At 41.0% G+C, this 26,083-nt stretch overlaps 1 protein-coding gene across 1 annotated transcript; it reads left to right on the top strand.

Moving 5' to 3' along the window:
• Positions 1-18,702: 18,702 nt before the first annotated feature.
• CCN3 (cellular communication network factor 3) lies at positions 18,703-25,502 on the top strand. Its single transcript, XM_064706572.1, has 4 exons — positions 18,703-19,306; positions 19,543-19,794; positions 21,697-21,902; positions 24,311-25,502. Exons 1-4 carry the CDS (start codon positions 18,871-18,873, stop codon positions 24,602-24,604), a joined length of 1,188 nt encoding a protein of 395 aa, XP_064562642.1. The 5' UTR covers positions 18,703-18,870; the 3' UTR covers positions 24,605-25,502.
• The last annotated feature ends 581 nt before the right edge of the window (positions 25,503-26,083 follow it).

Genomic DNA, 26,083 nt, shown 5'->3' with positions numbered 1-26,083 from the left:
AAAGTTGGTAAAGCAAAATTTGGTTTCAGTACTTTGCAATTGAGTTTAGATCCTGTGCATTACCTTCTGTTTCCAGGCCCCACCAGAAGCACCTCCCATGCATTGGCCTTAAATTGCATGTACCATGTCCCAGTCTCTTTACAGATTAAACATATCTAGATATTAAATAGCAGAACTAAAATACAAACATGTAGTAGGGAGTGATTTTATGAAATTATTGATATAATGTTGTTTAGCACTGGGTTTTTCATTAGGACCGGCTAAAAATTATAGTAAATTAAAAGCTAATCCCAAGAACAAGATTATGTCTGATATTTACTAAGTTGTGATATGGAAGCAGCCACAAATATGCATCCTTAGCATCTTTGAGTATACTTATCTACAACATTAAGATGTTTATTTCACTGCCAGAATTTCTTTGTCATTGTCCTATAACCAAAGTGGAATGAAACACTTTTGCAGAAGTTACTGTGTACTGAAGGCAGCACCTTTCCAGAAACAGGTTTTTCAGGAAAACAACATTTGCTACAAATAATATTCCTGCACACCTGTAAGTACAGCTGTTACTAGGGAGGTGTCTGACAGACAGGACAGAAATGGCTGCAAGATTTATCTGTTAGTTATATCACAGATTTTAATACATTATATATAAAACAAGTGAGAAAACCCTATCTTAAAGATCAAGTTGAGATATTAGGCTTTTCAAGTTCTTAGTAATGTATAATATATAATCTATGCACTCTCTGAGTTGTACAAACACAACAAAATAGTCCCTGTCCTGATCACTCCTGCTTGTGGATGGATCTTAGGAAGCAGTGAGCAGAAACATCCTTTGGATTGAATGAGCCTGTTGATGTGGTGAGAATTCTCATAAATATGCCCTCAGATGGGCACTAGCTCTGTCATCTGTCACAATACAGAGTACAGACAAGCCTAGCATGAAATTCTTCAAAAGAATTTGGGGTTTGATCTTTGCTTTCATCCAACACTGAGTAAGATCTACAGCATTTACAGCATTGAGCAGGAAGTTATTCAACAGGCAACTACAAAGTTATTCAGCTTTGGCCAGGCCTGGGGAGGGAAGCAGAGGCTGCAGAAGCTGAGCATGAGCTGGAGTCCTGAGGGAGAGGCAGCCATGGCAACTGCAGGTGTGACAGCTGGAGGCTCAGTACTGGAGGTGGTCATGTCCTCTTGAGAATAAGCAGAAAGTAAAATATTTAATAATTTCATCTTATGTTTTCAAGTCTCTCTGCCACAGAGCATATTTGCAGCAAATATCAGTTGTTTACACCTCAGTCCCAAGACAAAAAATCTCTCTAAACTTCTATTTTCTTGGACTCTCACTGCAGTGATGTTACAGATCCTCTCTATTTTGGCTTTTGGGCATTAAGGGTGTTGGAAAAATATGCAACAACCTCATTTTTTATCCTCATTTGGTTTCTCTGTATTTCCCCACTTTCTCTTGTATTTCTGCATCTAACCAGCCACAACTGTTACAGAATTTATTGCAGAGAATTTCTTTCTGTGCTTACAACTTTAAAAATATGATCAAGCTGGAAGGTAGGGTCTGTCTGGGCACACGAATGAAAAGAGGAGAAAAATACCTGTTATGACTTGTTTCCAAACACCACCACTGACTGCAGTTTCACTATTTGCTCAGGCAATCTGCCCAAATACTTCATCATCTTTCCTGTTAAAAAGTTTATATCAATGTTAAGCCAGAACCTTTCATGCTGATTTAGGCTGATCATTTCTTGCCCTATTCACTACAGATTCTACCTTACACTTTGGAACTACTTATATATATATGGAACTCTTACATACACTTACATGGAAGCTGTTAACCTGCCTCTATGCTCAGCCTTGTCTGTCTCCAGTTAATGAATCCCAAATAAGTTCTCCTATCCCCACACATCTTTGTTTGTAGTCCTCTGATAAATCCTTGCTCCTGTAAACTTCTTCCAGTTTCCCATACATTGCTGCAAAGGCCTGACCAGAGACAAAGCCAGCTCCAGACACTGCCTGCCCCTTGTGAACAGAGACCTGGATTACTGCATCATGGAGGCCATATTCTTATTTGTACATCACGGCTGAAGTTGCCTTCTCCCAGTATTGTGGCACTTTTGGGTTACGTTCTTTTTGAATCTCTATTCTTTTTTTTTTCTTTTTTTTTTTTTGATGTCAGCCACCTGTCCAGTTTTTTCTATCCTAAATTCAGACAATCTGTTGTTCCTGGTACTGTTTTCAGTACAACTTTGAACAATCACTGGGATGATTTCTCCAATCTTTCACAATTTCTTTGAATCTTTACCTGAAACCTTTTTTTTCCGGAAGTCTCTTCCAGCTGCTTATGTATGGCAAGCTTAATGCTACAGTTCTCTGCTTTATCACTGTAATTTATTCTGGTATTAAAGATTTCACTCAACATATTGATACTTTATCTTTGGCTTCCAAAGCTGTCCTATACGTGGGCATAACAGTTTCAGCAAGATTACATCTTCTAGCTTGCTTGTCATTAGTCCAATTCAAATTGTCTCAAAGTTAGCCTATGTTATCTTTTGCTTCACTCATCTAGAATGAGTTTTTCATTGTACAAGGAAATTTGATGAGCTTGATATGAACCTTCCTTGGAAAAACACATTGCTCATACTCGGGTTATCTTCCAATGCCTACAGATGGTTTCTTTAATTATTGCTTTGGTCTAGAACACTTTAGCTTAACTAGAATTTCCCAACTCTTCACTTTCCAAGGTAAGTGCTGTATTTGCTCTTTTCATACACCCAGTATCAAACTTGAGCTCTACAAATTCTCAGAGAGTACTTTATTTTTTCTGAGCTTTCTTCATCAAGTTCTTTAGGCACTTGAATTTTCTCAAATTCAAATTATTTAAAATACCCAGCTCACCTAAGGGTTCTCTAATTTATTTTACTTTTGTTCTAGACTAAGACCTTACCTAGAACTGGATTCGTTGCCGAGTAGTTAAATTATTGTGGATGCAGAAAATACTTGTATCTTCCTGGGCAAGAGGATACAAATCTTGTATCCTCTTGGTAGCATCTTGTATCTTCTGGGTAACATCTTTTGCTGGTTCTCCTTCCCGGGGAACGGCCAGCTGGAAATGACATTGTGCTTCCTGTCAGTGTATACATATCTAAGTTAATATCAATGAGTTAATAAAAGCATTAATAATTAATAATAAAAGAATAAGAGAACATTAATAATATTAACTTAGACGAAATAGAATATCAGCTAATTACTCTGCTGTGCCTAGCCAAGTGCTAGTGCTATTGATTTACAATTAATTTATAGCCAATCCAATTTCTATCTGATTTTCTATGTGCTTTCTTCTAGAGTTAAATGCCAGTGTAAAGCTAAACATGTGACCAGAACTCCCTTAAACTTCTTACCCTTTCACCACTCTTGGGCCAATTATACTTGCTCCTTTGGAGTATTTTCTTTCAAGACTTCTTTTATGTCCTTAAGTCCCTTTATTTTGGATTACATATTTATGAAATCTTACCTACAAATCCTGAGTTTACCAATTCCTGCTCTCAGGAAGCCTCTCCTTTTCCTAAGCACAGGGAAGGCACCAGCTCCTTGCCTTTCTCCTTCACATTCATAACCAGCTCCTCCCTTTTTGATTACAATCAAAACCAGAACAGCATCTCCTATTAAATTAATTAATTTATTTTATTTAATTCAGTCTTTAAGCAAATACTTAAATTCTTTCTGTCATAAGAACCTATTTTTTTAAACAGTGGTTAACTCTGGAGAACATAATGTTAAAGTTCCTTTTAACTCTTTTTTATAGAACTATTAGAGGGAATGTCTAATCTGGGTATCTATGCACTCCACATTATGTACTAAAATGTCAGACCTTTGCTATGGTCCTATTTAGGGATTTCCATTAAAATAGTATAATCTAGTTCTTCAGGCATGAGAAACAGTTTTATTTCTGCAGTGTTTGACTTTCAGAGGCCTTTAAAACATTTTGGCAATTGGAACAATCATTACAGATTGGAAGTCTGTTGAAAAGATACCTCGGAGACTTTTGGCTTTACTTTACATTCTTACAGAAAAAAATCATTCAGAAGGAAAAAAAAAAGGAAAAGAAAAAAGGAACTTTACTATCCTGCTGAGAGTTACTTTACCTATTTTTCCCTGGACCAGGCCTCCTGTTGGAAGAGCATTGCAATGGATACCTGGACTTCAATGCCATCACAAGCAGAAAATGGATTTTCACATTTATTGTGAAAGTCTTGGTTTTTTTTCTTTTGCCACCTTCTGATAATGTCACAATAGAAAGATCCCTTGCTCAGAACATTTTTACACAGAGAGGTCTCTGAAGGGCTTTCTCATTTAATTGAGCTCATTCTGCTAGGGAAAACATGGAAATGGTGCTAGGTTAATATGGAGGTCCCAGCAGATTGAAATGATCCAGAGCTCAAATCCTTGAAGCTCCAGAGGTGCCTTGGAGAGGCACAGGTCTGTGCAGCCCTGTAAACTATGGAGTCACACACCTCTGTACCACATCCCCTCCACAGGGAAAAGAGTAACTGCTTGATTTCCTACCTGAACTTACTGAGTAACTTCTCCACGAGTAACCATCGTCTCCATGTTTTGCTTAATTTGCTATTTCATACTACCCTGGGACATCTGCCAGCTTTACCCCTCCCTCCCTTTCCTTCACTGACACCAGACACCTTTGGAAGGCCACCAGCTTGGACTAAGAATTGTATAATGACTAATCTGAAAAGCAATGGGAGCAGCAAATTTCCAGTTTCTTGCACCATGCTATGGGACTGTCCTCAGGAGGAACATTATTGTCCACAAGTTTTATATTTTTTTATCTCTAAGATCCTAATTGATTTATTTTAGTGAGTATCATCATTAGAATGAGAATTGTAGGACCTCAGAATTCCAAGTTTTTAAGTGATTTTCTTAAAAAGAAGTCTGGAAAAGTCGGGGTTTTCCCCTTGGTCTAATAACTGTGCTTCCTACATGTGCCTCCTACCTGCTGTTATTTAATACCCTAGAGAACAAGCCTGCCCCAAATCTGCTGACTTTGATGGAATTTTTCTCTATTAACATCACTGGGTACTGGATAAGACTCAGAGCGGGTGTGGAGACAGGACTGCTATGAAGCAGAAAAAGCAAAGTTAAAGAATTTGGGAATGCACTATTTTTGAATGAAATATTAAATGTATGAAATGTTAAGAAAGAGAGAAGAAAAGGAAAGAGAAAAGAAAACATGAAGACATGTCCTGAAGTTAATCAAATAATTACAAAATTACTGAATTCCGAGAAGTAAAAAAACTAATGAAGAGACATATAGCCCCAATTGCCTTAAATTATTTCATTAAGAAATATATCTACAGACTATGAACTCTCCATGGTTGCTGGGAGGAGAGGCTGATTTTCCCCAGATGAATAGATGAGCTGGGCTTGCCATCTGTCAGGTAAGAATGAGCATCAAATCCCAGTCCAGTCATTATTTAAAAATGTTTTGGGATGTTTTTGTATTAATTCTATGACCTTCCTACGGAAAATGGATTGAGTTTTGCAAAATATGTAGGTCTCTATTTTGCTGACTTTTATATGGAAAACTCAGACAGCTGCATCCAATATTTGGCATCTCCATCTCTTTCCCTCATCTACATTTCAGTGGTTTGGCTCACATGGAAGCAAGTCAGCCAAGGAAATGCTCAATGGAGCCCTGAGCTGGAGTTAGTTTTCATGCTGACTCTTAGAAAGGATTTCCCAACTGCACCCAAAAGTAAAACAACTGATGAACTAGGTTAATTCCCCTCATTAGCCTTCATTTTGTCCTCCCTTATTTTTAAGCTCCATACTTTCCTCCTTTGCCTTCCTCTAGGCTCAGGTGTTTCATTCTTTTGTTTTCAAAACCTCTTTTCTCTCCCCCAAGGGCAGAGATCTCCTTGTTAATGTGGGTGATCGGTTAAGTTCCACAGGTCAGGGTAATTCTGGCTGTATTGGCTGAGGCACTCACGCTGAAACTGGGAACAGGATCAGTACTGACCTCACTGGGGGAAGCATTAAATCCTAGGGACAGCTATAGAGGATTTCCATATCTAAAATTTTCCAGTTACTCTGAAACTTAAAATGAGGTTTGGATAACCAAAACATTCACAGTAAAATATAAAAATACTTTATCCACTCCATCCTCCCCCCAGATTACTTGAATAGAAGTACTCTGAGAAAAATGTCAGCTTGGGTAAAGTTAAAATCTGAAAAGGACAAAGAGCAAAATAGGTTGTGAAAAATTTTGCTTGAAACCTTGCAACCTGCAGCTTAAAAACACTGGTCTTTAAAGCAGACTGTTCTGGGTTTTGGAAATCATATGGGAAAAAAGTGGAAATTAATATTATTAAAAATAAAATATTTTTCCCAATCACTGTATATTACTGAAACAATGTTAATCATGGTTTTGCTGTTGGAACTGTTAAAAATTAGCAGCCGTTATAAAATAGGATACTTTGAAGCTAATTCAATTTTAAGTCATAGAATAATGTAGTAGAATCACATAATGGTTTGTGTTGGAAGGGATCTTAAAAATCATCTATTTCCAATCCTACTACAAAAGCTTCATCAAGGTCATGCTACTTGAAATGCAGGTTCTTTAATTTCACAGAAAAATTTTCTCTTGTATGAAACCAAGCATTGGCATTTTGAAAAGCTACCAAATATTCAAGCCATCACATGTTTTGTGTGAGAAAAAAGCATATTTTTGCTTGCAGAAAAAAACCCCAGACCACAATGGTTTTGGGCTCTGCTCAATGTAGAATCAAAACTGAGCTGAGAGAGTAAAACCAAGCCAATGATCAAAGTGCACAACATTATAATTTAAAAATGCCTTCAACAAAAGAACATTTATGGGAAATCATTTCTCGGGTTCCTGGGATTCCTAGGCAGCTGGGCAGCCAGAGCACTCTCCCCTCTGGGGCAATGGAAGTGCTCAGGTGGATCTTGTTCTGGGTCACTGTGTATGTGTAAACAATTCCACACAACATCGGCGACTTAACCCATTCTTCTAGATTTGGGGAGATGCAGACAGGTGACCAATGTTTCTGCCCTCAAACCTAGCCCAGATTTGCCACTCTGGGCCTCATCTTTCATCATATTATAACAAAGACAAGCAAAATATGATGTGGGTTTTTAATATGACATTTAAATTCAGAGAAATTATCTAAATTTCTAAAGTACAACAAGAAATTATCTAAAGTACAAGAGATATGAGTACAATTTGAAGTAGAATTGTGACACCTATCTCAGTGTAGGGAGGGCTTTGATTCAGTAAATCAAATGAACCTTACCCACAAACCTTACATTGTTACATTGAGTGTGTGTTCTAGGACTAGAAATGTATATTCTCCAGTGTCTTCTCTTTGTCTCCAAGGGCAAGTTTGTCTTGTTCAGTGATGAAACATGGTGTGTTTATTAAACAAAAGGCATCTTTCCAGTAGAGTGAACTGTTGAAATCCAGACAGATATTTCAGGCTTTGCCTGCACTGCTTTCTTCCCTGACAGTTTTGTCTCCTCTAATTGTTTCTTTGACATATTCAAAACTTCCTTTCTAGGTACTGCAGACCAAGATGAGCCAAGAAGAGCTGTAACTGGCAAAATCTGACAGTAAGAAGAATCTCCCTAAGTTGATCAAGAGGTGTTAGAGCAGATTAACACTCCTGCTAGTGGGTTGCTCAGTTAAACTGTAGATCTTTGAAGCCTGTGAACCTTGTCAACTTTTCACCCAGACCACAGTACAGAAATATCTGGATGAAATGGCATTGAGCTTACTCACTATGAAAATACACAGTTGAACACTCACATACCTTCTTAACCTCTCAGGGAAGCTGGTTTTCATTCCTTCTGCTAGACAGACTCCTTACTGATTGATGGCATGTTTCTCCATTCATATTTAACATGTTCATAAGTGTTTTGACACCTTGTTTCCAAAGATTTTAAGAAAAAGAGTATGCAGATAACCCATGAGATGAGCTTCTCCACCTTCCTTAATTATAATTAATAATTGGAATGTTCCTGAAAATCACTGTATCAAAGTAGCACAGAACTTTCCCTGCTGCTCAGCCTCAGCTCTCAGCTGCCTCCTGCTCCTCTGATCCATCTCTGCCCCTGCTGCTCACAACACCATTTATTGTAACAGTGCCTCTGATATCGTTGTATCTTGTTCCATGAACTGAAGATTTTTCTATTTCATAAAATAATGTATTTCCTTCTAATTATTAACTAAGATAGACCACCAAACAACTAAAATTTAGTTTTGATTTACATTTCCTAATCACACATAAAAAGTTAATGTGTATATTTTTGTCTCAAGCATTAAGAGCATAAAAATAAATACACATTTTCCTTATAAATTGTTGCTCCAATAAGCCTTTTTACAAGTTATCCATTTAATTGCCAATACAATCCTTATTTACTAAGATGACATTTTAGATATTAATTTGCTTGTTACTTTTTAAATTTAAAATTTACATAATTGAGGCTACCAATTTTTAAACAACCTAGCATCTTTTCACTGATTTGCTGGAATTAGTGCTATCTCTGCAGTAAATGTTTTATTTAGTTGACCATTTTTTACCAGTTTGGATGTTTTTAAGAAAAATAATTGTCTTAGAATGCTACCAGTTTCTTCTGTTCACAAGAAAGGCTTTGTAGGTTTAATTAGATTTTGTATTTTAAACTGTCACTCTTACATATATGTTAAATGTCCTGAATTATACTAACAGGAGATGTAATTAAATTATTCAAATGAAAATATTTTAATTCATAAAAATTGAATCAGAGTAGAAAATCAGGAAAACATATTATGCAGGGAAGAGGATTGTCTTTTCCTCTTTGTCCAAAAAAGGAAAAGAAATAGATCATCTATACAACAAAGGACTCACATTTGTTTATAAGAAGGTGATATTGCTGAGACAATGTTTGGATGAACAGTATTTGGATGATGAAGTAAACACATTTTTTAATCTTATGAAACCCACAGTGATGAACAGAACAGTTTAAAAATGCCTTGTCAAAAGTGCTCAGCATGATGAACTTCTGGTTTCATCTTCCACTAATATGATGAAATAAGCTTCTTAATTTTATTTAAGTCAAAGATATCAGGATCAGAGATTGTATCTTTTTCTGTATCTGTATTGTGCCTACCACATAGATTCTAGGAAGCTACAATATTATCTACTACAAAACATATAATTATTAGTTAATAATTTTTGTATATACCATATCATTGAATTACTTCTGCCAAGGACTAAGGTTTAAAATCAGCTTTATTGAACTTATTAAAATCCCTGCATTAACCTCCAGCTTCATCATTGTTGTTTCTGGATACAAGGTTAGAATTCCATAGCAACTAATTAAAAAGTTGCATTATTAATATAGTAGATGTCTCTTTTTCTGCTTGTATTTCTCTAGCTTTTCTTTTCCTTTTTTTTTCTTTTTTTTTTTTTCTGGTTTGTTCCTGACCTCCTTTCATTTCTTTTTCCAGTTTATAAATTTTTCCTCTCTTCTTGGCAAGTGGAACAAACTTGTGGCCTGGAGACTTTAAAACATACTCTGTAGCCATGGATTTCACATACCTACCCTCTGTCTGCACCGCATTTCAACTGAAAAACTACACTGAAGGAAATATTTCTGGAAATTTTTATGAACTAAAAGAACTTTACAGCCATTTCTAATTGCCTGGCACTGGTACTGAAGGATGAATGGGTGTCAGCAGGCAGGACACAGCAGCAAACCTCTGCCAGCCCTGTTAACACCTGTATGAGCCACTGCAGAGGTTCAGGGGCAGAGAAATCAGGCAAAAAGAAACAGATCAGAGCACAGCTCTGCTTGGCTTTACTATCCACCCTTTTTTATATGACTGTGGAACAGAGGGAAAGCAGCCTCTTTCCCTCTGTTCCACAGTCACATAAAGAAAATGCTTTCCCTTTCATTAAACAAACCACTGAATGGCCATTCCTTCCTTCCTTCCTTCCTTCCTTCCTTCCTTCCTTCCTTCCTTCCTTCCTTCCTTCCTTCCTTCTTCCTTCCTTCCTTCCTTCTTCCTCCTTCCTTCCTTCCTTCCTTCCTCTTCTTCTTCCTTCCTTCTTCCTTCTTCCTCTTCCTTCTTCCTTCTTCCTTCCTCTTCCTTCTCCTTCTTCCTTCCTTCCTTCCTTCCTTCCTTCCTTCCTTCCTTCTCTTCCTTCTTCCTTCCTTCCTTCCTTCCTTCCTTCCTTCCTTCCTTCCTTCCTTCCTTCCTTCCTTCCTTCCTTCCTTCCTTCCTTCCTTCCTTCCTTCCTTCCTTCCTTCCTTCCCTCCCTCCCTCCCTCCCTCCATCCATCCATCCATCCATCCATCCATCCATCCATCCATCCTGGTGCTACAGCACAGGAGCACCCACCAGTAGGAGCTGCAGTTGCTTCACATCATCCATTAGCGGACCTGAAGTTCCACATTTCTCTGAAAGAAATCTACATCCAGGTGGATGGCTGCATCCCTATGAATTGAGTAATGAATTACTATTTCATTGTGACAGTGCAGCAGTAAGAAAAGCAGTCTCTGACAATCTGATTTGATATATAGGGTATGATTTTCCAATTTTTAGATTTTATGACCCCCCATCTACACTTTAGAATTCCTAATTTCTTCCAACACAACTGCCACAGGATGTCCAGTACAGTACTTGTCAGGGATCAAAGATCTTCAACCCAATCCTGCCTATTAGAGATGTATGAAGACATCAAATTACTGTCCTGCTAATATTTATTTGGAGATTTCCTCCTTTCTTTGGCTTTCATATTAGATTTCATGACAATCTAGGCACTAAATAGCCAGTCACTGAAATTCACAGTGAGACCCCTGTTCTGCAGGTTTTGAAGCATTGTTCACACATCACCACAGAGGTTTTAGATTTTTGTATTTTGCAGGACTAGTCAAGACATGTCCACAATGTGGCAGAAGGATGCAATTATATTGCAATTGCCCATGAGTACAGATGTATATGAATACTAATGCAGGGTGCTCCAGAAGCAGGAGGTAATGTTAATGTCAGTAATGAAGTAATTTACTACACAACCAGGAATACTTTTCAATCTACTTCCTCAGCTGTGTGGGCTCAAGAGATAATGGCTGATCACACTTCCTGAACATTACAAAGTTTATATCCACTAATAATCTAGAAAACTTAACATTCATATTTGCTTACTATTTGCTTTAATTTACAGCCTTGTGCTAACTCATTAAACAAATGGGATAATGCCTAAATTCAGAAGAATCTTACTGCATGTTCCTGTGCAGAAATGTTGAGGCTGTGTTGTTCCAAGTGAGATTGTTATTCTGTTGGGACATCAGTTTCTTTCAAGGCTAGAAGAAGGAGTTTAATTTCACAGATCCAGCATTATGTACCAGATCAGGGGGCTGTCACCTCTCCAGTCCTTTCACCTTAGTAAATTCCTCCAGTGCTCTCTCCAGCTTTGTCAGAAGCAGCAATTTGAGGTTAGAAACATTGCCCTGTTCTTGTCACACCACCTCTACAACTGAACCAATAAAACAAGCAACTGGGCTGAATTTTTTCCCTGGTAGCCACACCACCCTCTTTGCACCTGCTCCCCAGCTGAACAAGCTGCAGTGCCGTATGGAACACACTGTCAGCCTGAGCCCTGCCCAGAACAGCTTCCCTTCCCCATGGGGCAGGACCACTTTTATTCCAGGACATCCCTCCTAAATCTCTTCTTTGAAAGAAGGCTAAAAACTCATCTCAAATTTTACCCACAGATTTCTCTACCTTCTTTCCATTGCTGGTAACTTTCACAGAGCCAACAAGTGCCATGCTAACTTCAATGAGTAGCTGCACTGAGTTTATTTTCATCTTAGAAGTACATGCATTGTATGTTATCAAGGAAAAAGTATGAGAGGGGAAAAAGTGTTAGTAGAATTCATATTCATGTTTCATTTCCACTAAAGAGAAAACAGAGAGAGTCTGGTCTGGAAGCCTTTTAGGACCAAAACAGAAACATGGGAAGAGGGCATGAGCTGTGTTAAAGCACTCTCCATGAGCAAGCCCCTGAATTTGATTTAGAAAAAGCAGTGTGCTGATCTAAATAGACTTTTTCCCCTCTAGGGATATCAGTAATAAAACCTGGATAGAATTTAGAGAAACACAGAAAAAGACCTAAAGATAATTTACAAGGAATATTGAAAGTATTAAATTATTTGAGCTTGGCTAAAGAATGACACAATAATATTTTCAGTTCACAAGCATTTTTAAACTTTATTTTTAAATGCTGTTTTCACGATGAAGTGAAGCTAATATGTGGACCACTCCTTTTAATACAGTATCTCCCTGGCAACCAGAGCAGCAAAAACAGAAAGGAGATTAAATGACCAATCATTCCTTCCATCTCTCATGTCTTCGATTTCTCTGCTGGATGGCTGATAAAGTGCTCGGACTCTGTGGCTCCTGTGGGTGAAGCCCAGTGCAGTGTTTCCTTTGGCAAGACTCGGTGTGTGCAGTTAGATGTTATGCTGTGCTGCTATCACATGGCTGTCTGAGGGAGAAAAAACCTCTCTGGAGCGCCAGCAATAAAGGCTTGGCTATCACAGGGCCAACACTGCAGAATTTCCCTACGAGTATTTTTAAGCCCTAAGTTGCAAAAACATCAAGGAGATTTTGGGAAGATCAGACAACTGGTCCAGGAACTATGGTAGGGAACAGTTCCCTGGAAGGGCATCTAGCTTGCCAGCCCAAAATGAGTTACTCACAGCAATACAGGAACTCAGAACAGATGACAGAGAAAATGCAAATGTGTTACTGACCGAGAAAAATTATAGATCCTCAAAATCATATATCTGAACTGAAATGTATAGTCTTCAAAATTATTCCAGCTAAAGAAGGAACACCTTCTGCCAGGCATGTCCCTGACGCAACCTTCTTTGTGTGTACTCAGAGTCCCTGCCCCTCTCAGTCTGAGACAGGGGGGCTGTCAGACACTCTCCCAGATCCCTCACAGTGTGCAGGGATCCCTCTGCCTCTGCAGGGAATGTACTGATCTTGCACCTCTCTGTCTTTTCTGGCTGCTCACTTGCTCTATGAGCAGAAGCTAGTTTTAACCTTAAAAACTGAAATTATAGCAATTACTTCTGAGACTGCCTTTATACCCACAGTGCAAAGGAACAACAGAGACTATAAAAACTGCTCAATCTAAGAGGGTCCAGTTTATTTGTATTTCATTTATTTCCCTCACCTTGCATTCTCAGAAGTTTAGAGTTTCTAATTCAGAGCTCTCCTAGTTCAAAAGCTTCGGGAGCTGCTCATTCCCAGGACAAGTTCTTTCTTATTCAGTTATGACCAAGGAAAACATGACTAAAACACACTGGAAAATAAAATGAAAACTATAAAATATGTTCTCAGTACTTATGGTCAGATTATTCAGCATTTGGCAGAAACCAATGAGGATATGGGAAATAGGCACAAAGAACAGCCCTAAATTTGGTAACAATACTTATTTGAAAATGCCTGGAACTCTCAATTAGCTGAATTAGGATCTCATCAGCCATATCCCTTTATGTCACACATGCTCTGAAAAATGGTTATTCTTTAGTGAAGGAAATAAAGATAGGGAAATCCCACTCAGCTGAACTGATTTTCTGATTGCATAACACCCATTTTAGTACCATTAGGTTCTGCAGTCTGTCAGCATTTTTTCCTGCCTGTGCTCACACAGATAAGTCTTATTCTCAAGAGCAGTCCATGAGGGAACTCTTTAACAGCTGTTTCATTCAGGAAACCCCACATGTTCCACATGTATCTCTTACTGAAGCTCTTGAAGGAGAAATTAGGTGACACATTCCTCAGGGACCTTGTTGGCCCTCTGAAATTAGTTTCACTCAGTGAATAAAGAAAGGAAAACTTCCCTAATTCTGTTTATCCATTATGATCTCACCTGGTAAAATGGGCCCATCTTAGATCCTCAGTAATGTTAATCTGGTAATTTCAGATCAAAACATAATTATATATTTTGGGTTAAGAAATTTTAAAATCTGTATAAATAAACAAATATAGACTATTTAATTTCTTTTGCAAATAACACTTAATGACCTTTTCCTGGCACAAATGTCATCCCTTTTTTTCCCAACAGAGCAGAAATTGTCATTACAGAAAGGGGGTAGCTGCTCCTGAATATAAACACCTACTGCCATGCTGAAGAGGAGCAGGCCTTCATACCAAAACAGCATCTACCCTCAGGTTCCTTGTATGAAACCACAATTTTGGAGGGCTGTACCATAGCTCTTAAGTGACTTCAAGCACTTCGTTCAGTCTTCCCACTCTTACCCAAATAATAATGCTTTATGGCCATAAGGGGACAGAAAATTCCAGGGGCATAAAATTCAAAAGCTAGTTAGTGTGTGCAGAGGATCTGCTCTAAAGAAGGACAGCTCTAACCACTGGGAACATGAGCCATTCCTACCTACTGTTCACATTATTTGTGCTATCTCTAACAGGACAGATACCATGTTTTGGCTTCTTGTCTTTCTTCTAAAAATTGCAGCCTGCACAAAATCACAGCACCTGCCATCTTCTGATTGAAAAGGAGAAAAATTCTTGCCATGCACTATAGCATTTTGACATTAGGAGCAATTATAAATGAGCAAATAATCACAGCTTTTTAAAAGCTTCTATGTCTCCTCCTATATTCCCCAAAATAACAAAGCCATGCGTAAAAACTTCACCTGCTGATTGTGCTGGAAGTATTGCCAGCAGGCTTTATAACTGAAATAGCTGTGGAGGAAAGAAACTTTTTTGGTGGAACATGCATTTAAGAAGAAACTGGAACTCTTCTACTGAATTTCTTTTGAGCATGTAAAACTGTCTGACTCAGTGATGCAACTTCCCATCCCCACATAAGTACTCTGGTATTTTCAAAATAATGTTTTGATTTTTAGTGCAATGTTATTTCATTCCAAAATTTTCTTCAATTGTGTGTAAGATATTTAAAAATAATGCTCTAGACTATTTTACTTTCAACATTTTCCCTCATATTTCTTATTTGCTAAAGCTGTTCTTTCTTTTATGGATGACACAGCAGGCATATCTCAAATATGTAAAATCCAAGTCACTGTCATTTGCACAATTTTTACTATTGCAGAACTCACAGTATCATATCAAAACTTCAGCAGAATTGTAGACCATCACACAAAATACTGGAAAAAATAAAAACTAGTAGAATTCTTCCATTGGCAAAAGGATAATACATATTTAATCTCATCTCAAAAGCACAATCATGACTAAGTCTGTTGGAATAATTCTGATAATGACATTAAAATTAATTAGAACGTAATTCTACTTTCAATAATGTCAGGGTTAGCAGAAGTAATCACTGAATAAACCAGCTGCTTTCCTGGAATATCTGTCTCAGGTGAAGCAGGATGCCTTTTGAAGAGGATGACACTGGGTGCGGTGTGTGCCCTACGGGGAAAATTCACCGGCCTGGTTTATTCAGTGAGGACATCCCCGCCCGTATTGGTGCCAGTGCCAGCAGCACCTTTGGTGTCCCCGTCGCAGCACGCAGAGCAGGATCGGCTCTGCTGGCCCCGAGCCGTGTCCGGGCCCATCGCTGCTGTCCTTCAGCACCAGGAGCGGCCGCTCAGCCCCGAGCGAGCCGGGAGCGCTGGGAGCGGGATGAGCCCGACACATTCCCAGGGAGCGCCAGGCCGGGCGGAGAACTCCCCGAGCTTATCCCTGGCTTCCCCTGCCACATCCACACCCCAGCATGACGGGTGCTGTGGAATAAACGACTTAGTCACACCCACACTGCGATAAAACCTGTTACTTCCTCAGTGACAAGGACATTTCCACATGTAGCTCATGTGCAGTATTAATAACGCCAACAGATGTCAGGAATTTGCAGCTGTCAGCTGTGGCTGGAAAGGGATTGCTAAAAATCAAAACCTGCAATATTTTCTAGAAAAATACTGCCATTTATGAGGTAGACTACCAGAGAGAGCATTATTTATGAAACAGTGTAGGACAAATGCTGAATTACCCACCTGATGTTTGTATCAGTAAAACATGGTAGGACAGAAGGAGAAAGAAAAGAATATGATGTTTATGACAATTTTACTCTAAAAATAGCATTGCTTGACATACACAAAGAATGGAAGATAATTTTGAGGAGCTACATGTTGTGAAACAGTGACTTTCACAGGCAACTGGCTTTAAAAAGAGGGATAGCACTATGGATGCTTGAATTTTTATAATGGTTGATATATATCCTGACACCTATGGAAAGTTATAGGATCAACCACCAGAAACCCTCTAATATTTGAACCAGTTTTATTCGTATCTCTATTTCCAGTCTTTTAGATACAGCTTTTTCCATCATTTTGTCAGTGCAGAAAAACCTTTAAGTATATTCTTAATCCTGGGATTCTGCTGCTGGGCTCTGTTCCTGAATTTACACCTCTCAACAGTGTTCTCCAGCTGTGTTTCCCTGCAGAGCAAAGAACAGAGGTTAATTTCTTTACATCTTAGGAGGGATTACTCTTTGCAACAGCTACAGCCAAGGTGGCAACCCAAATATTAACTTACTTAAGTGCAGTTCTTTTAAAAAAGCAAACACAGAGAAACTAAAATATTTATTTGAACTTACTAATTTTGTCTCATGAATAAATGCTATTCATTACCAGCTGAGCCAGCATGAAACCCCTCCACTGATCATTATTTTGCTCTATGAGAAGTAACAAAGGCTACTTTCACATGATAACAACTGTATGGCACACTTTAAAAGTTATAAGACAAGTACAAACAAAAAGATTTACAGTTAGGAAAATAAACCAGCATCTAAAAACTGGTAGTTCAATGGACTCCAAATTATGCAGGGAGGAAGTGAAATATTCAGGGAAATATATTTGGTCCTATTGTACTAAAACGTGGCATAATCTTGTTTTCATAACTGGTATTTTGTAAACAAATAGAGTGTTCATAAACAAATACAGCTTTAATAAATCTATTAAACACTCCTCTATGTAAAAGAGGAGGGTTTTTTCCAAATTAAGTATGCTGGCACATATTTTTTTCATTTCTTTGACTTTTTCTGCAGTGGTGAAATCTTATGTGGTGAAACTTGTTTTTAGGCACCAGAAGATATTTATGAGTGGTATGAAATAATTTCATTGAAAGCTAAGGACACTTTCAGTGACTGTAATGATTATAGGCACTGAAAACCTCTGCAGATTCACAAAAAATGAAATGGGCAAAAACAAGTCTTGTATGTGCCCTCTGGCTTACAGGCTTGTTTCTGGGAAAGCTACAGAAATAGCCTTGCTTCTTTTCAGCAAATCTTCATGCCTGGCCAAGAGCACTGGTTATTCTGTTCACAAGCAAGGTGCTGTAAAATGTGGCTGCACTGACTGCCTAGGTCAGAGATGAAGAAAAGAATCAAGGGGGGAAAAAATGAGACAAGGAAGGCAAAATGGCCTGTTAGGCAGTGGATGACTTAAATAACCTCAAACTCATACCCAAGCTGCTAATAATGTTTGAACAATCCAATTTTCCCCTTGGCTGGTCATGCTGTTTGTCCCTGAGAAAATGAAGGGCCAGTACACGTCCAGAGATTACATGTTCCTGTACCAGTGAAGCCTGCTTTCCCCAGAATGCCCAGCTTTTCCAGAAACCCTGCTGTTACCACTCAGCATCAAGAAAGCAATGGTCACCTTCATCCAAACCAAAACTTCTGTCTTGCCATTTCTGGTGTTGTGTTTTGCTTTGGTATAGAGCTACAGTAGCCTTGTAAATTCATGAGTAGCACTTGTGTCATGTCTTAAAATTAAAATCATCTCATTTTCACTAGTGTGTCGACAAGTTTTGTTTACTTTTCAAATATTTTCTCTTTAACAAGCCATAACGGAATCCAGTGTATATTATCTGTCTCCGACAACTAAGGATAAAGAATTTCTGTATCCTAGCAAGGCCCAAGAAGGCCTGCCTTAGGCAGAAGGCAGTTCCTGATGAGTAAAACCCGTTAACAGATCTAGTCTCCCTTACACTTGGCCTTAAATCTGTCCTGCACATGCTAAAATAACAGCACAGAGCACTGGAGCTACTTCTACAAAGCATTCCTGAGGCCAGGGCTGTTGGCTCTGTATCCCCTGCGGTTGCACGCACCATGTAGGCACTGAACAGTCTGTGACCACTCACACGCACCGAGCTGCACAGAGCAGGGAGGACTCCCTGTGCAGCATCTGTTTCCCATCAGCTGACACACCTGCACCTCTCCAGCAAAGAGCAGTGCCCGCGACTTGAAACTGGAGAGTTCAGTGCCCACCAAGCTCAAAACACTTCAGCGCCGGGGCCAGGAGCAGAATAGCCCCGGGAGGCGTTTGGCTTTGGGGTGGCTGTTCCCCAGCGCCAAACGCTGCCCGGCCAGGCTGGCGGTGCCAGAGACCGCGGAGCAGCCGCGGAGCTGCGAGGCCGCGCCGAGCCCGCGGTGCGCGGCCCGGGGATGGACGCTGCGGACTCACGGGACGGGACGGGGCCCGTAGGGACCGGCTGAGGGTGGGACCCCCTCGGGGGCAGCACTGGGCCAGCCCTACCCCTGGGCAGGGGCCGCTCCGCTCCCCGCTCGGTGCATCGCCCCGGCAGAGGGGCCAGAGGGGTCGCGCCCGGCGCCGGGCAGGGCAGGGCAGCAGCTCGGCGCCGCCGGGGCAGGTGGCGGAGGGAGCGGGGGGAGCGGAGGGCCCGGCCGGGCTCCAGCTCCCCCGCTCCAGCTCCCCGCCTCCGGCCCGCGGTGCCCGCCGTGCGGGGGTGGTGGCGGAGGGGGGTCCCCGGCCGCCTCTATAAAAGCGGCTGCGATGGCTCTGCCGGCAGAGCCGAGCGGGCGGCGGGCAGGCGGCGGCGGGACCATGGCGACGGGCGGCGGGCAGCACCTGCCCGCCCTCCTCCTGCTGCTGCTGCTGCTCCGGCCGTGCGAGGCAAGTGCGGGGCGCCCGGCGGGGCCGGCGGCCGGGGGGAACGGGCGGCCGCTCCGTGACGCGGCCCCCGGGGCCGCTGTGTCCCCGCAGGTGAGCGGCCGGGAGCCGGCGTGTCCCCGTCCGTGCGGGCGCTGCCCAGCCGAGCCGCCGCACTGCGCCCCGGGCGTGCCGGCCGTGCTGGACGGCTGCTCCTGCTGCCTGGTGTGCGCCCGGCAGCGCGGCGAGCAATGCTCCGCGCTGCTGCCCTGCGACGAGAGCAGCGGCCTCTACTGCGACCGCGGCCCCGAGGACGGCGCGGCCGCCGGCATCTGCATGGGTAGGTGGCGGTCGGGACATCCCCGCATGTGGCCGGGACACCCTCCCCGGGCCGGGCCCGCCGCGGGTGTCGCTGCCCCGCGGTTCGGTTCTCCCGCCCGCCCTCCGGGGAAGCGGCCGATCCTCAGCGCCGCCGGCGCTGCCCCGATGCTGCGGGAGGTGCCCGAGGGGCCGGGACGGCCGGGGACTGTCCCAGCGCCCTCTGCCCCTGCGAAATGCCTCCCCTTTTCCCACCAGTGCTGGAGGGGGACAACTGCGTGTTCGATGGGATGATTTATCGCAATGGGGAGACGTTCCAGCCCAGCTGCAAGTACCAGTGCACCTGCCGCGATGGCCAGATCGGCTGCCTGCCCCGCTGCAACCTGGACCTGCTGCTCCCCGGCCCCGACTGCCCCTTCCCCAGGAAAGTCGAAGTCCCTGGAGAGTGCTGTGAGAAGTGGGTCTGCGATCCTGATGATGAAGTGATTTTGGGAGGTTTTGCTATGGCTGGTGAGGAAACTAAAATTAGTTATTATAGTCATTAATAATAATAGTCATTAATTAATAATAGTCATTGTGAGCAGGAGGTGATATCATTGTGAAAATATCCACAGCATTGCCAGATCTAAGGCACATTGCTTGTATGGTTGGGGTTTTTTCTAACATAGAGTAACCAGTATACCAGTGGTTATGAATAAAGGCAGAGCTCATCAGGTAAAAGAATGATTCCGAGGATGAATATTCATGGCAGATTTAAAAGTTAATTAATGTAGTTGCCAATTTTTAAATTTCTGTTTATCTGGTGCACATTAGTTCTGTGACCAGAAGAAAACAAGGACAAGGTCCTAATCCTCCGAACATTCCCATACGAAGGGAAAAAAACCCAAAAACAAACAAAAAAAAGCTGCAGTCTTGCTAGTTGCTCCGCTAGAATATGTCACAATTTATAACATATTGTTACAACTTATAACATGTAGACTATGACAGTTTAGTCTACGAGAGACTCTCTCCCCACTGAATTCTGCAGCTCTTACAAGTGGTCAGCATGGTAGCTACAATGCCAGTGAATTCCAGCCTGTCTGTGATAGAGTGCTCATGTTTATTGATGGCATTAAAAACATTACAGAGTACTTGTAGAGGCAATGGTTATAAACATGGTGAATGGATTTGTAAGAAAACCCAACCCAACCACATTCCAAAGTGCAGAATTCAGGCTTTTAAAGAAGCTAGGTAAAATTTTCCCCTATTTCAGTTTTTCCCTCTTTTCATTTTTTCTACTGAATTATGTTGGCACCCCCTTTAAATTATACTCTTAGGTCAACATGAATTTTCATAACTTTCTTCTGAGAGTAGAGGGCATTGCATTCTCTTCCAGTCACTGCTCTTTGTGATCTTGGGCAGTTAGTTATGCCAAAACTCAGCTAATCCATTTTAAAAACAAGTGAGAAAGGATAGAGGAAGAAAAGCTTGAGTGGCTTTTCAGTGTGCTATGAAGTGTTAATTGTAAAGCACATAAGGTATAAACAAAAAGTTGGACAATTTTCTATTACCTTTCCTTTTCTTTGATTTGTCTGATGGTGACAGGCTAATCCATAAGATGCCTACAGATGAATTGTCTGCGTTCTTTCAGCAATGGCCATCCCTCTTGGGAGGCCACCTTTTTTGGGTCTTTGCCATTCAAAAGGCAGGAATGTTGTAGAGGAGCTTAACAGCAAGAGCTGTGACTCAGTTATATTGTCTCCTCCTGTTTGCTCCTGTGCTAATCAGTGAACCAAACTATTCAGCAATGCTTGCATAGAGCCAGGAGGGCAGGATGGTGGTCAGACGTGACCATGGCTTTAAGTACCTGTGATAGCTCCTGGAAATGGCTTCCCTCCTGCCTCCTCACCATTACCCTGGCTGCAAGATGTCAATAATTGACAAGATGGGGTGACTTTATGACTCTCAGGAGTAAAAGGGCTTTCATTCCATGCTGTTTATTAGTTTAGATAAAAAATTCAGCCTCTCTCAAATAATATCTAATATAAATATTTTTATGACATGGTTTAGAACAGATTTGTGATATATTTCCATTAGAAAGAATGAAGAATAAAAATCTGTTAGGGTTCTAAACTGATTTAAAAGTCAGCAGTAATTCTTCCAGCTGTGGACTTGAGTGAACAGAATCTAAATGCTTTGCTGATTACATTGATATGCATCTTTCTGGTTTGAAGCTTTTTTTTAGGTGTAGGAAGTTGCTACTCAGGATTCCTAAAAAGATAGCTTTTAAAATTTCTAAATCCTGTCAAAAGCATGGATTTTGGACCTTGTTTGTCTCACCTGTTCCTTCCCAGATATGACAGAGCTCAATTAGATAGTGAGGTTTCATGTGAGTTTTTCTTGTAATAAAGCTCTGTGGGGTTTTGTCTCCAGCCTACAGGCAAGAGGCCACACTCGGGATTGTGTCAGATTCAAGTGCCAATTGTATTGAGCAGACAACAGAATGGAGTGCTTGTTCCACGAGCTGTGGAATGGGCTTTTCCACCCGTGTTACCAACAGGAATCAACAGTGTGAGATGGTGAAGCAGACACGACTTTGCATGATAAGACCTTGTGAAAATGAAGAATCATCTGATAAGGTAATCTGCAGAGAGTGAGGCAAGGCAGCTCTTCAGCTCTAGTTCCAAGGCTGCAATATTAGGGTCTACAATGGTCCAGATGCAGCTGTACATAAATACACCTTTTAGCACGAGTGCAGCAGGCTAGCTGAGTGGGTTTGGTAAAGCATTAGACTTGCTGTGTTTGCTCAGTGCTGCACCTTCAGTGGGTGAAGGGAGGTGATTCTGCTCCTCTGCTCCACTCTGGTGACAGCCCCCAGAGCTCTGGGGCCCTCAGGAAAGACATGGAGTTACTGGCATTAATCCAGAGGAGAGCCACCAAGAACTTTACCCATGTGATAAAGCTGAGAGAGTTAGAGTTATTTAATTTGGAGGAGAGGAGGCTTTAGGGAGACCCTACAGCCCCTTGCAGTCCTTAAAGGGGCCTATGAGAAGGGTGGGAAGAGATTCCAATAGGGCCTGTTGTGGTAGGACAAGGACTAATGATTCTAAATTAAAATAGGTAGATTCAGAATAGATATAAGGAAGAAATTTTCTACCATGAGGGTGGTGAGATGCTGGAACAGGTTGCCCAGGGAGGTGGTCAATGCCGCGTTCTCAAAAATGTTCAATATAATTGGAAAAAGTTTTACAGAAATTTTAAAAGGCATGTATACATAGACTGAACAGTGCTCTCAACAACCTGATCTAGTGGAAGATGTCCCTGCTCATTGCAAGGGGGTTGGATGGGAAAACCTTTAAAGGTCCTTTTCAACCCAAACTGGTCTATGATTCTATGATAATTTAAGTCACCCCAAACGGGTCACTTCTGTTGCATGTGCAGCTTGACACCTTACAGTCTAACTTCTCCCACAAATGCAACTGTACTACCTGTACCTGTACATCAGAGTTGCTTCAGTGATACAGAATGGATATATCAGATTTCTAGTCTGTTGAGCATCTGGAACTGCAGAGAAATGTGGGCAATGTTTGCTTGAAAAATTAAACATTATCTTAATCCTTATGATTTTTTTTCCCCAAAGCAGACCCAATACTGACATTTCTGATGTAAAAAATTTGTAAATAAGAGAAAATACTTTTATACTTCTACACACTATGCAAGTGTTTCTATCAGAGAGAATAACATGTACCTATGTAAGAGGTCCATCAATTTATGTAATGTTCTGAGTGTTGGAAAGCATTTCTAAGGCCTTTGCTGTTTCTAAGGCCTTTGCTGTTTCTAAGGCCTTTGCTGAACAGTCTGCAGTTTTAAATACCATGTTTTGTAAAGGAGATGAAACATGTGGGAGGAGTTGAGGAGATTAACAAGAATGATCAGAAGTCTAGAAAACATGCTCATTTAGGGAAAACCAGATAGAACTGGACTTCTTCTGAATGCAAGGGAAGAGAGATGTGTTCTCATAATCGTATTCAGATATTGCAGCCTGTTTTGAGTGCATGGAGAACAAGAAATGGAGAGTTTAGACTGCATAAAATTAAGACATAAGTGAAAATATACTAGGCAGTAAGAATAATGAACTCTTGGTGTTGTCTAGGGCAGATGTGGAATCTCTGTGACTGAAGACTTCCAAAGACAAGTTAGTCAATCATTTGTTAAAATATAATGTCTAGAGCTGGTTGTGCCTTGAGTCACAGAAATGGGTGATGACTTTTGCAGTTTATTTTGCCCCCTTTTCTCCCCCTGAACCTAGTCCTGTAACTTGCTCTTTTGACTTGCTGATTCTCTGATGGAACTACACTGGCCTGAGAAGTTTTTCAGTTTAGTTTCTTATTGAATGTAGACTGGGCTTTTGTCAGATGACAAGAGTGGACTTTAATTATTTGGTCCAGTATCATGCTGGTGTCAAAGAACAGATCTTGCAGGTGTCACCTGTAGGTAACTACCATATGGAGGGGCTTGACAGCTGGCCTGCAAGCAAAGCTGAGTTAATAGAAGAAATAACAATTGATGATTTTGGAGTGTATCTATTGCAAGGAAGGAGACAAGGCTGTCGGCATGGAAACCGATTAGAAAAGATACGTGAAAATTTTTGTAAGCTAGACTATGTGCATAAGTAGATGTGTAAACGTGCCTTTTTAAATTCCTGTAAAACTTTTGCCAATGATATTGACACTAATTGCTTTGCACCAATGAATATAATAAGTTATTGTGATGTAGTTAATGACCTAAAATTACACTTTGTTAAAAATATATAAGCTAGAAAACACGCAGAATAAAAAACTACTTTCTTCTTAAACCCTAATCACGTGTGTATTTCACGTCCAACCTAACAATGACGCTCTGAAGCAGTTTCAGAGTCATCTTGCTGTTGAATGAATAAAGACAGCAAGTTTAAATTGTCAGAGTCAGCCTGTATCTCTGCACGTCAGTTGTTGAATGCTGTCTGTCCTATGCAATGACACATCTGTTGTCTCCATCTTTCTCCCAGAAAGGGAAGCGCTGTGTGCGGACGAGGAAGGCCGCCAGAGCCGTTCGCTACGAGTTCCGCAACTGCTCGAGCGTGCAGACGTACCGGCCGCGCTTCTGCGGGCTCTGCGGCGACGGGCGCTGCTGCACCCCGCACAGCACCAAAACCATCCACGTCCCCTTCCGCTGCCCCCAGGGCATCCTCAAAAAGCCCATGATGCTCATCAACACCTGTGTCTGTCACAGCAACTGTCCTCAGGGTAACGTGGTGTTCTTCCAGCCGTTGGACCCCACCTCTGGTGAAGCAAAATTATGAAAAGCATGAATTAGATAGCACAGAAAGTATCAGCAGTTTATACAAGACTTGACCCACAATCAGGTGAATGTAACAATTGCATATCTGAAACTTCTAAAATATTTTTCAGAATGGTCTTTCAAACTAGGTGCTCTTTTCCTACCCCCCCATAGTTTATTAAATACCTCATTTTCCATTTGCCCCATCCAAATGTCTTTTATTCACTTGAAGAAAATTTTGTACCTTGGACAGAGCCCTCTTTTTATCGTGATGGTGGCATAAAGATTACAAAGCCAACAGCTAGACTTTCCCCTTGAGTTAAGGGGATCATGCAGCAAGTTTCAGTGGGTGTAAGACTGGGCTTCTTGAGAGCAAATGTATTCCTTGAGGAATACATGATACTGCATCACATAAGCTTCCAGGCTCTTAATTTTCTTTCCATACTGCATATAAACACTCCAGCAGTGTTCTTTTTTCTTTTTAATGAAACTCTGTTTTTTGATGACAGTAAAAATCTTACTGATGGAAGTGTTACATTCTTGTGGCTTATAAAGTACCTTCTGTCAATATGTCTGGCTCTGAGGATTAAGATTGCACGTAGCCCTGGAAATGACATAGGGTAAGATCTCTTATCCTGAAGCACAGCAGGTTGATAGCTGACAGCAATTAAATTTCTCTTTGGTAACTTCACTAGCAGTCTAATCCAAAACCAGCTGAAGTCAGTGATGGATAAGAATTTGGTTCTAATCCATGTGTGTCTGTAGATATAACTATCTGGATGCAAAAATAATATATCTGTAAATTCCTCTAAAATACTAACTGTATCATTTGGTGCTTCATTTCTTAGAAAGGTGTGTATGTAAATAGAAACTGTACATACTGTAATATAACTTTACTAAGTAAATAAACTTTATGTGATTCAAAATATTTTTCCTAAAGTTGTCTTAAACTACCAGCCTTTAACAGCTAAAAGGAATGGGAAGATAAAAGGGTCTGCAGACTCCTAAAAACAAAAGATGATTTCTTGTGTTCATGTACCTCATTCTAATTGCTGCCTTAAAAGTCATGCAGTGTCTTGCTACAGGGAAGGATGAATCATTTGTGGGGTACATATTAGAAAGGAGGTTTTTTCAGACTAAGTTAGCCTGGGAGATAGGATGATGCAACTAAGGTTTGTGTGTCCTGAAATATAGTGGTGGTGGTGGCGAGGAATAATTACACGATTCTGAGTTCACATTTGGGTCTGAACAACCAACAAAGTATTTCATTGGGTCATGCAGCACTTCAGCCTCACAAAATCAGCCTGTGACCATGTTTGTGCTAGGTACTCTATGGCAATACCCTCGAGAAGTAAGAGCCTGAGGGTGGCAGTCTCATGCATGTTAAATAATACATGCAGCAGGATTGTGCCAATAGGTCATAAGTACAATTGTGGAGACATTCAGCTGCTTTGACTGTGAGACCCAGTTTAGCTTGGTGTGTGTCTATCAGTGACAGCAG

This window comes from Zonotrichia leucophrys, chromosome 2 (assembly GCF_028769735.1).
Source record: "Zonotrichia leucophrys gambelii isolate GWCS_2022_RI chromosome 2, RI_Zleu_2.0, whole genome shotgun sequence".
NCBI lineage: Eukaryota > Metazoa > Chordata > Aves > Passeriformes > Passerellidae > Zonotrichia > Zonotrichia leucophrys.
The sequence above is the reverse complement of the archived record's forward strand: the minus strand, read 5'-3'. Positions and strand labels throughout refer to the sequence as shown.

Excerpts from the sequence above, each read along its gene's own strand:
- CCN3 (XM_064706572.1), top strand. The coding sequence starts at position 18,871 with ATGGCTCTGCCGGCAGAGCCGAGCGGGCGGCGGGCAGGCGGCGGCGGG. Across the intron at positions 19,795-21,696 it reads GGGAGGTTTTGCTATGGCTG|CCTACAGGCAAGAGGCCACA; the intron begins GTGAGGAAACTA and ends TTTTGTCTCCAG. Across the intron at positions 21,903-24,310 it reads ATGAAGAATCATCTGATAAG|AAAGGGAAGCGCTGTGTGCG; the intron begins GTAATCTGCAGA and ends TCTTTCTCCCAG.